The sequence below is a fragment of the Caretta caretta genome, chromosome 7 (assembly GCF_965140235.1).
Source record: "Caretta caretta isolate rCarCar2 chromosome 7, rCarCar1.hap1, whole genome shotgun sequence".
Lineage (NCBI taxonomy): Eukaryota > Metazoa > Chordata > Testudines > Cheloniidae > Caretta > Caretta caretta.
The window spans coordinates 60,582,192-60,592,840 of NC_134212.1; the positions used below are offsets into that span (position 1 = coordinate 60,582,192).

Below are 10,649 nucleotides of genomic sequence, written 5' to 3' on the forward strand. Positions count from 1 at the left end.
GGAAACAAGCCAGATGCTGGGAGCTACAGAAGGAAGGTCCCTGAGCAGCCTGTGTGCAAAGCCATGAAAATGCGAGCAGAGGGTGCCCCATCACACACATTCTGGCTGGGCTTGGTCTCCATATAAATGCCCAATCTGGCTTTGACTCATGCTATGTTTTTGGCCGCAACAAAATCCTGTGGCAGTGAGTCCCACAGGCTAACTACCCACTGTGTGAAGAACCGTTAGTTCAGAATTTCCCACCTTTCAGAGCCTTTAAGTATCCCCTTGTTCTGGTGTGAAGAGATAGTGAGAACAGACACCCTGATCTCCCTTCTGGGTCCCACTGATTATTTGATACACTTTTATCACATCCTTCTCCTTGGACTCCTTTCTTGGGTAACAATCCCAGTCTTTCAATCTGGCTCCACAGGGGGGTTTTCCAGGCCCTGATCATCCTCGCTGCCCTTCCCTGGTCCCTCCCAGCCCCGTCCACCAAGTTCCAGAGGAGGTTGAACCACTGCATTAATCAGGAGTTTCCCAAGCAAGGGGGCTTGGATCCTGTGTGCTGTGCAGTGGCATGGCAAGGCCACAAGGTGGCACAGTGTCTCTTGCATTGTGGGTTTGCAGGGTAGTTGCTGCAAACGGGAAATTTCAGTCCAATTCATCCCCCTCCCTGGCTGTGGCCAGCAATGGAACCGGTGTCTGCTAAGTTCTCCACTGTGTATCTCGGGGGTGTGGTCCAAGCCAGGAGACTGCAATCCCCGAACGCTCTCACCCAGCCATGGCTCCACTTCTCTGTAGGGTGGATTCCTGCCACCCAGCTGCTCGCCCACTGGCTCTCCAGGTGCCAACTCCTGGGGCACCACCCATAACCCCGAGCAGCTCCAGATAGGCATGGACCCTACCTGCCTGCTCCCGCAGGGGCCTGCACTCAGGAAGTTTGCAGTGATGACAGACTCCAAAACCCAGTGTGATTTATTTGCCCAAACGGTGAACAGAGCTTAGAGAGGTAGGTTTAAAAACAACAGAGACCCATTCGTCTAGTGTCTTCCCTGTGCTGGGCACTCCCCTCCAGCCCTGTTCTCTCTGGGCACCAAGTTACCCCTGCAGTGCCTGGCTCTCCATCCATCAGTCTCTGGGTCAGTCTCGCTGCCCCCGGACTCTGTGTCTGTCAGCTCCCAGCTGAGCCAACCAGTGCCCCCTCCGTCTGCCATTAACAGCTCTCTCTCCTCAGCGCTGGCCGCACAGCCCTGGCGCCAGCTCGAGGCAGCAGGGCCCCTGTGGGCAGGGATGTTTCCCACTGAGAATCAAGCAGCTTCATCAATGTTGTCTTGGGCAGAGGTTTCAAACCACCCAGCCAAACCACCTTCTCTGCAGAACTGGTCCATTTGAGAGGGATGTATGGCCCTCAGCTATTGTTTTATCCTTCCTGCCTGGTTCTGCCGCAGCCCTCTTGTGGTGGGGCTGGAGCCATTTGGGCAGGCGAGGAGACAGCTGGTACACAGAAGAAATACTGACGGAGAGAGAAGGTTTAATGGACCTTTATTATCTGGTGGGGGGGGAGGAGGAACAAGCTGTCAAGCTTCACAGAGCTCTCTCCTCACGTCTGGGGAAGGAAACCAAGGTGGGACAGACTGTGCCTCATAAGGGCTTTACATTGTAAGACACCACTCTCCACACCTGGAGAAGAGCTGAGTGTAGCTAAAAAGCTTGTCTCTCTCATGCTTCATCTTGCGTGGCCACAGCTAGTCCCCGTGCAGGGGGAGCCGTGGGAGGCCTGCCCCTGGAGCCCAGAGCCTGGCCTTGCCTGTGCATCGTGCTCACTGCTTTGGCCTGGTCCTGCGTCGCTGCCCTCTTGTCATGCAGTGGTGCTGCTTCCTGTGGTCCTTCAGGTTTCTGTAAGAGAAGGAGGCTCCTTCAGAGCAGGACCGAGGGCCTCTCAGCCACTGGGACTCAGAGGGACAAGCCAAAAGAGCCAGGCTCTGCTCTCTGTACACTGGCGGCAGCTTGCAGTGACCCCCCCTGCCCTCCCTGCGGCCCGGGCGGCTGTGAAGCCAGCATCGCAATATGGCCCAGTGCTGCCGCTGCACACAGCAAAGGGCCAGTCTGAGGAGCAGGTGCTGGCAGTTGCCAGCTGGGGTCAGGGCCCACTGCTCCGAGCACTGACCTCTTCCAGCAGTGCAGCAGATTCTTCCCTTGCCTCTTGGATGAGTCGAGGCACGTTTCTCTCTGGGCTCCCCAGAGCCTCACAGTTAATCTGGAAGACAAGCAGATACGTTTGGTCCCCTGCAGTGCCCAGTACCCTGGCGGTGCCCCTGGGGCCTGTGCTGGAGCTGGGGTCTTGCTGTCAGGCAGACGAGTATCATGGGCCTGATTCTGATCTGGAGAGTCACTCCAGATTTACACTGGGTAAACAAGAACACGTTTTAAGACAAAGTTCAGTGCCTGTCCCTGCAACAGCCAAGGCGTGAACGAAACGAGCCAAGAGAGTGGCAATGTAAATAGCTTGGCTAGTGGAGAGAAGGAGGGGTTTTCCCCTGGGCCTGTAGTACAAAGGAAAAGCTGTTTACCTTCCTGTCTACAGTGTTGGCCTTTTCTAAAGAAGTGCTTGGAGTGGCTTTTGCCCTATGAATGACAGAGTAGGGAGTATTAACCTGGTAATGTTGCATGGGAGTTTTACTAGTTTACTGTCTTTGGCTAACACGGGTCATGCCTTAGTTTCCCTTGGGTACTACTACACCAGTACAATCAGATACGTGACTGGGAGTGGGGCAGAGGAAGCCCCACTCCCCCCTCCCCCCTCCCCCCCCAGCCTCCACATGGATATGTTAGTCACACCCGTCCAGGTGAAACTTCCCTGAAGCCTGGTGCTGAGACCCAGGGAGCCTACTCACGGTCTCCCCTCCCTGGGAAAGCAGAGGGGCTGGGCCCTGTGATAGCTGGGTGTGGGGCGACATAGGCAGGGAAGGAGGACGGCCAGATGCTTTTGGCCTGGGCGGGGGGTGTAGAGGCCCCAGAGAAGGGTAAAGCAGCTGGAAGGCTGCTGCTGGTAACAGAGGGTGGCCATGGCTATGGCGGGTTCTCTCAACCAAGGGAGCCTGAATCACAGCCCACCAAGGGCAGGGAGGGGGTAAGTGAGGACTCTGGCTGGCATAGCAGCCAGACGCTACTCACATGATCTCATGGCGGTGGCAGTGGGCTCCCTTCTCAATGATCTGGAAATCCCTTATGATTCTGGGGTCAACCTTCTCTTGGAACTTCAAGCACGTGCACCTCGTAGGCACATGGACTGCCTGGGCCTGCCGGGCTGCATGGGAAAAGATACAGCTAAGAGTCCTCGGGTGAACGCCCGCTGCAGTCCCGCTCACAGGGAGCCGGCATGGCTTCTGCTGCTTACCTGTTCGGTGCCCAGGGCACAGGAAGAAGAGGAGCATGCCTACGAAGGCGGCCTGGGGGATGGAGGACATGCTAGCTCTGGGGAGTGCCACAAGCAGCAGCACGCCAGGAGCCAGGCTCTATAAAGGCAGCGGCAGTCAGGGGGCGTTCCCGTGCCCAACCCAGCAGCAGCGGGTTAGTATCAGCTGCTTCCCTGCAGGGTTCTGCTTTCCAGGGAAATGAGGGCGAGGTGCTGCAAAGCCAGAATGACTGGGCAGCTCCCCCTTGTCCTCTGACTTGCAGTTTGAACGGAGCCCTAACCAAGCAGTTTAGTGCCCAGGGAGAGCAAGAATATTTGCGCCCCCCTGGAGGTGGAATGTGGAGGGGCACATGGAGTCATGTCCACACACCCCGCACCCCCCCTGATTTCTGTGGCACACACTTCCCTAGGGGACACGCCCCACAGTTTAAAAATCATCACCTTCTACCAGGAGCCGGCGGACCGGAAGCTGCGGGGAGCCACCAGGCCCACTCCTGGCTCTTCACGCTGTGGAAACTGGGGCGCTGGCTGGCTGGCTGCCTGGCAGCCCTCCCTGCCCTGCTCCCAGAGCCAGGCTGACTCTGCAGTGCCAGGCACACCCCAGGCAGGGTGGGCAGCACAACTCCAAGCTATGCCCCTGACACACTCTTACCTCTGCCCCGAAGGAGCCCGGCGCCGGCTGCCACTGCCCCCTGGAGCTGGCCCCTGCTGCGGAGCTCGGCTGCCCTGAGATGCGCCCCGAGGTGTTCCCAGCAATACTCAACCCCTTAGGCACGTGCCTCTCAGCAGCCTCGTCACACCTCTCACACTGCCCAGGAACCTCCCAACACTCCCTGTATACAGCGGAACGACCCCTTGCACCCGTTGACTGCCCTGCCCCAGGCTGCCGTGAGTACAGTGCCCAGCCCAGATGCTGGGAGCAGGCGGCTGCTGCTGGCAGGGCACTCTGAGTGACCCCTAGGGTTACCATATGTCAAGTTCCCACATAGAGGACACTGCCCGGGGAGGGGGTGCTGGGGGGGTACAGTTGGAGGGTGCTGACGGGGCTATTTGGGGAGCGCTGGATGGGGTATTGGGGGGTGCTGGATGGCGTGTGTGTGTGTTCTGGGAGGGGTATCTGGGGGTGCTGGCAGAGGTATTTGGGGGATGCTGGTGGGAGTATTTGGGTGGTGTTGGAGAGAGTATTGGGGTGCTGGAGGGGGTATTTGGGGGCACTATAGGGGTGTGTGTGTACTGGGAGGGGGCATTTGGGGGTGCTAGAGGGGTGTGTGTGTACTGAGGGGATATTTGGGGGGCACTGGAGGCGGGTGTACTGGGAGGGGTTACCTGGGGGAGTTGGTGGAGGTATTTGGGGGGTGCTGGCGGGATTATTTCGGTGGCACTGGAGGAGGTATTGCGGGGTTCTGGAGCGGGTACCTGCAGCCTCACACTGGAGAGGGGGCAGTGTCACTCCCTGTCAGGGGTGAGCGTGATGCTGGGTGGGATGGGATGCCTAGCCTGTCGGCGTGGCTGGCAGTGTGAGGCAGGGTTGCTGACAGGCTGGGGTGAGGGGTGTCTCTGGGGAGAAGCAGGGGCCATGGGCTGTCAGATGCCCTCATTCTCCATTCCCTCCCATGCTGGGATGTGTTGTGGCATGGCCTAATGCTGGTGATTCTCTCCCAGTGGCTTTGCTCCACCAAGGCTCTCCAGCAGAGCAGGGGCCCCTCCACCAAAGAGTCCGACTCCTGATTCACTGCCTGGCTGATGCCAGCTCCACTCTCCCTATGATGCTTTCCTGGGGGAAAGGATCCACTGCTGTGCCTCAGATCTTTCTGTACGACATGGCATGAATGCCACTGGCCTAGCTCCCTTCTCCTCCATGGCATGAGGCCCAATCTGTTCAGTAAACAATGCCAGCGCCCCTTCAGTCTACCAAAAGCACATTCTGTACCTGTTGAGCCAGTAGTTGAATTGTTCCTTGGTGCTGTCAGGCTGGCCGGTGTACAGCTTCATGGGCCTGGGGAGCAGGGAGCAGGCTGGGTCCCCCAGGATCACTACTTACATTTCAGTATCACCAGGGGTAATGTGCTGGTCAGGAAAGTACATCCCTGCTTGCAGCTTTCTGAACAGGCCTGTGTTCTTAAAGATGTGAGCGGCATGCACCTTCCCTGACCAGCCCACATTGATAGCAGTGAAGCATCCCCAGTGATCCACCAATGCTTGTATAAGCACAGAAAAGTAGTCCTTTCTGCTGAGGTACTCTGTGGCAAGGTGGGCTAGTGCCAAAATGCATGCCAGCTATCACCCCGTTGCAGTAATGGGGTCTACAAACCTCATACTGAGTAGATGCAGAAGTGGGAGGGGAGGCTGATCACACCCCTGTGCAGCTGCCACAACTGCCAGTCATGGAGGCAGGCACCCACAGCTCCAACCAATAAGGGAAACAAGGCCTGCTATAAAAGGAGAGGGCTCAGAGGAGGAAAGGGGGCAGAAAGGCCTGGGACAGTGAAAGGGCAACCTCTCTGCACCAGGCTGCCTCCAGAAACAAGGCCCAAAGGGACCAAAGCAGACTCCAGGGCCTAATTAGAGGCCAGGGGGCTAAGAACTGTCCTGATCGGGGGCTAAGCAAAGAAAGCCAGATAGGGAACAGTAGAGACCCCATGTGAGACTACATCAGAGACTGCTGACAGAAGCCCATTGCTGCAAATCCATCCACTATGTCCTGCACGTTGCTGAGAGACACAGTCCTGCATAGCTGGAGATGATTAATGGCCCCACCCACTTGTATCACAATGGCCCCTGCAGAGGATTTCCCGACTCCAAATGGATTCCTGCTCACTGTTTCCACAGCGCAAGTTTCCACAGTGCGATTGCCGCTCGCTTCTCCACTGTCAGCGCAGCTCTAATTCTGGGAGATACCTGGAGGAGCAGCCAGGGCAACACACAGACCCCTGTACCTCCCCCTCCTGCAGGTCCCGGCCACTTTCCGGAGCGGTGGCAGGGCAGGCAGGCAGGGAGCCTGCCCTGCTCCCGGTGCGTGCCAGTCCGGACCTGCCCTCCAAACCCCTCCTGCAGCCCAACCTCCTGCCCTGAGCCCCCTGACACACCTCACACCCCTTCTGCACCCTGACCCCCTGCCCTGAGCCCCCTGATGCACCCTGCACCCCTCCTGCACACCAACCCCATGCCCTGAGTCCCCTGATGCACCCTGCACCACTCCTGCACCCCCTGGGGGCAGGGAGGGGGCGGAGTTGGGGTGGGGATTTCAGGGAAGGGGTTGGAATGGGGGCAGGGAAGGGGTGGGAAGAGGCAGGGCAGGGACAGGGCCTCACGGAAGGGGTGGAGTGGAGGTGGGGACGGGGCAGCGGTGAGGGAGGTCAGTGGTGCGGCCCTCAGTACTAGCCCTCATGTGGCCCTTGTGGCCAATGGCCGATGCATCTATACACAGTTCAAACAGTTTGTCAAAATCAGGTCTAGGTAGAACAGGCTTTTCTGACAAGATTTTCTTTACCTTATCAAATCCTTCCTGGCATGCTTTCATCCAAATGACTTTCTTTGGCTGGGTCTTTTTACATAAATCTGTGATTGCAGATACAGTGTCACTGAACCCACACACACAAACCTTCTATAATAGATTTCCAGACCTAGGAATGATTGGCCCTGTTTTTTGGTTTGGGATACAGGCCAATTTACAGTGTCTTCAACTTCCAAAGGATCCGGGGTTATTTGATCTCCCCCTACACAGTATCCCAAATAAGGAACTCTGGTTGCTCCATTATTACATTAAGGGTATGTCTACATTACAAAATTAGGTCGATTTTATAGAAGTTGATCTTTAGAAATTGATTTTTTATAGTCCATTGTGCATGTCCCCATTAAGCACATTAAGTTGACGGAGTGCATCCTCAATACTGTGCCTAGCATCAACTCACAGAGCAGTGCAATGTGGGTAGCACTCCCACAGTCTCCGCCGCCCATTGGAATTCTGGGTTAAGCTCCCAACGCCTGATGGGGCAAAAACATTGTTGCGGGTGGTTTTGGGTACATGTCGTCAGTCGCCCCTCCCTCCATGAAAGCAACAGCAGAAAATTGTTTTGCACCTTTTTTCCTGGGTTACCCATGCAGACGCCATACCATGGCAAGCATGGAGCCCGCTCAGCTCACCGCTGCTGTTGTGACCATTGTAAACACCTCGCGCATTATCCTGGTGTATGTGCAGAACTGGGGTAAGAGACGCCAGCAGAAGGACGATTGTGAGGAGGACGTGGACACAGATGTTCCTGAAAGCATGGGATGTGGCAATTGGTACATCATGGTGGCAGTTGGACTGGTTGATACAGTGGAATGCTGATTCTGGGCCAGGCAAACAAGCACAGGCTGGTGGGACTGCATAGTGTTGCAGGTATGGGATGATTGACAGTGGCTGCGAAACTTTCGCATGCGTAAGGCCACTTTCCTGGAACTCTGTGAGCTGCTTCCCCCCGCCCTGAAGCGCAGGAATACCAAGATGAGAGTTTTTCTGACAGTTGAGAAGCGAGTGGCAATAGCCCTACGGAAGCTTGCAATGCCTGACTGCTACCGGTCAGTCGGGAATCAATTTGGAGTGGGCAAATCTACTGTGGGGACTGCTGTGATACAAGAAGCCAATGCAGTCAGTGACGTTCTGTTTTCAAGGGTAGTGACTCTGGGAAATGTGCAGGTCATACTGGATGGCTTTGCTGCAATGGGGTTCCCTAACAGTGGTTGAGCAATAGACAGAACACATATCCCTATCTTGGCACCGGACCTCCTTGCCAGCCAGTACGTAAACTGCAAGAGGTACTTCTCAATGGTGCTGCAAGCACTGGTGGATCACAAGGGACGTTTCACCAACATTAACGTGTGATGGCCAGGAAAGGTGCATGACGCTCGCATCTTTAGGAACTCTGGGCTGTTCAAGCAGCTGCAAGAAGGGACTTACTTCCCAGAACAGAAAATTACCATTGAGGAAGTTGAAATGCCAATAGTTATTCTTGGGGACCCCTTGCTACCATGGCTCATGAAGCCGCACACAGGCAGCCTGGACAGTAGTAAGGAGCAGTTCAACTATAGGCTGAGCAAGTGCAGAATGGTGGTAGAATGTGCCTTTGGATGTTTAAAAGCTCGCTGGTGGTGTTTGCTGACTAGGTTAGACCTCAGTGCAACCAACATTCCTATTCTTATTGCTGCTTGCTGTGTGCTCCATAATATCTGTGAGAGTAAGCAGGAGACATTTATGGTGTGGTGGGAGGTTGAGGCAAATCGCCTGGTGGCTGATTTTGAGCAGCCAGACACCAGGGTGATTAGAAGAGCACAGCTAGGCACGCTGCACATCAGAGAGGCTTTGAAAACCAGTTTCATGACTGGCCAGGCTACGGTGTGACAGTTCTGTGTGGGATGTGGTGGGGTGTGGGAGGAGGGAAGGACAGCGTTCTTGGGCATCTGGGTGAGGAGGATATGGAACTTGGGGAGGAGGGCAGGCGGTTATACAGTGGATGCAGCGAGGGGCTGTGCTCTTGTTGGCCTTTAAATCCCCTCTGCTACCCTAGGGCTTTAGCACCAGGGCTCTGGCGGGGATTTATAGGGCTGGGGCGGTAGTGGTGGCTGGAGCTCTGGGGCCCTTTAAATCCCCACCGGAGCCCCACCACAGCTACCCCAGGGCTTTAAATTGCAGTCTGGGAAAGCCGGTCCTGGTACGGCGCACCGGCTCTTGCCGGTACGCCGTACTGAGGCATACTGGCTTACTTTCACCTCTTGGCAGGGGATACACACCTGGTACCATGACAGCACTGAGTTTTCTATAATCAACACAAAACCTTGCAGTGTTGTCTTTCTTAGAGATCAAGCCCACAGGTGATGCCCAAGAGCTGTCCGACTCATTCATCGCTCCGAGGTCTAACATGTTTTGTGTTTCTGTATGAATGTGTTTCTGCCTCTTGCCAATTGCCCTGTAGGGTCTACTTGGAGGTGGCTGTGGTCCTCCTGTGATGATCTTATGAGTTAGCAAGTATGTCTTCCCTGGCTTCTTAGAAAACACTTCTTTGTATTTCTGCAACACTGACAACACCTCCGCCCTTTCAGCAGATGTTAACTCACTGCAGATATCGATGCTTTCCAGAGATGAGTCATTTTGGCATTCAGCCATTAATAATGAGGTGGCATGCCTCAGTTTCCATTGCTACACAGCAGGTCACGTTTACCATGGCTTCCCTACTAAGGTAGATTTTAAGTCTGTTCACATGTACTAGCTGTGGAACAGCAACACCATGAACTTTTTTTAACATGATCTGTATCTTCATTCACCACTTCAGTTACCTCATGGGGCCCTTCCCAAGAACTTTGCATTTTGTACTTTTTCACGGGGCTTAATAGCAACACCAAATCACCTATTAAGAAACAGAGTTTACAAGTATTCTTGTCATAACATGCCTTTTGTTTGAATTGACTGTCTTTGAGGTTACTCATGTCTTTTAACTCCTTTCTGAAACTTTAAACATATTCAGTTACTGGCTCTTCCTTTACCTCTGTGTCCCCTTCCGAGGAGTCTCTGATGAGATCTAGGGGTCCCCTCACTTTCCTTCCATACAGGGGACCAAATGGAGAAAACCTAGTTGATTCTTGGGGTACTTCCCTATAAGCAAACAGCAAAAACAGTAATAATTTGTCCCAATTTTGAACCGCCTTTATTTGCATACATCCCCAGCATAGATTTTAGGATCCCATTGAATCTTTCCACCAAACCATTGGTTTCTGGGTGATATGAGGCAGTTTTTAGCTGCTTCACCCCCACATAACTTCCATAGCTCATTGAATAGCTGAGATATGAAATTTGACCCACGGTCAGATAAAATCTCTTTAGTGAAACCCACTCTGCTAAAGACAGTGAGAAGGGCTCTTGACACAGATTCAGGCTCTATGCCCTGGTCTACACTAGGAGTTTAGGTCGAATTTAGCAGCGTTAAACCTGCACCCATCCACATGATGAAGCCTGCACCCGTCCACACGATGAAGCCCTTTTTTTCGACTTAAAGGGCTCTTAAAATCGATTTCCTTAATCCACCTCTGACAAGTGGACTAGCGCTTAAATCAGCCTCGCCGGGTCAAATTTGGGGTACTGTGGACGCAATTAGATGGCATTGGCCTCCGGGAGCTATCCCAGACTGCTCTATTGTGACCGCTCTGGACAGCACTCTCAACTCAGATGCACTGGCCAGGTAGACAGGAAAAGGCCCGCGAACTTTTGAATTTCAATTTC

The 10,649-nt window shown here is 54.4% G+C and overlaps 1 protein-coding gene across 1 annotated transcript; it reads right to left on the bottom strand.

The window, feature by feature from the left end:
* Positions 1–1,507: 1,507 nt before the first annotated feature.
* On the bottom strand, positions 1,508–3,514 carry LOC125640201 (platelet basic protein-like). Its single transcript, XM_048858454.2, has 4 exons — positions 3,380–3,514; positions 3,157–3,289; positions 2,150–2,239; positions 1,508–1,878 (listed from the first exon to the last, which is right to left on the bottom strand). The coding sequence occupies exons 1-4, from the start codon at positions 3,447–3,449 to the stop codon at positions 1,803–1,805; spliced, it is 369 nt and encodes a 122-aa protein (XP_048714411.2). The 5' UTR covers positions 3,450–3,514; the 3' UTR covers positions 1,508–1,802.
* Between the last annotated feature and the right edge of the window lie 7,135 nt (positions 3,515–10,649).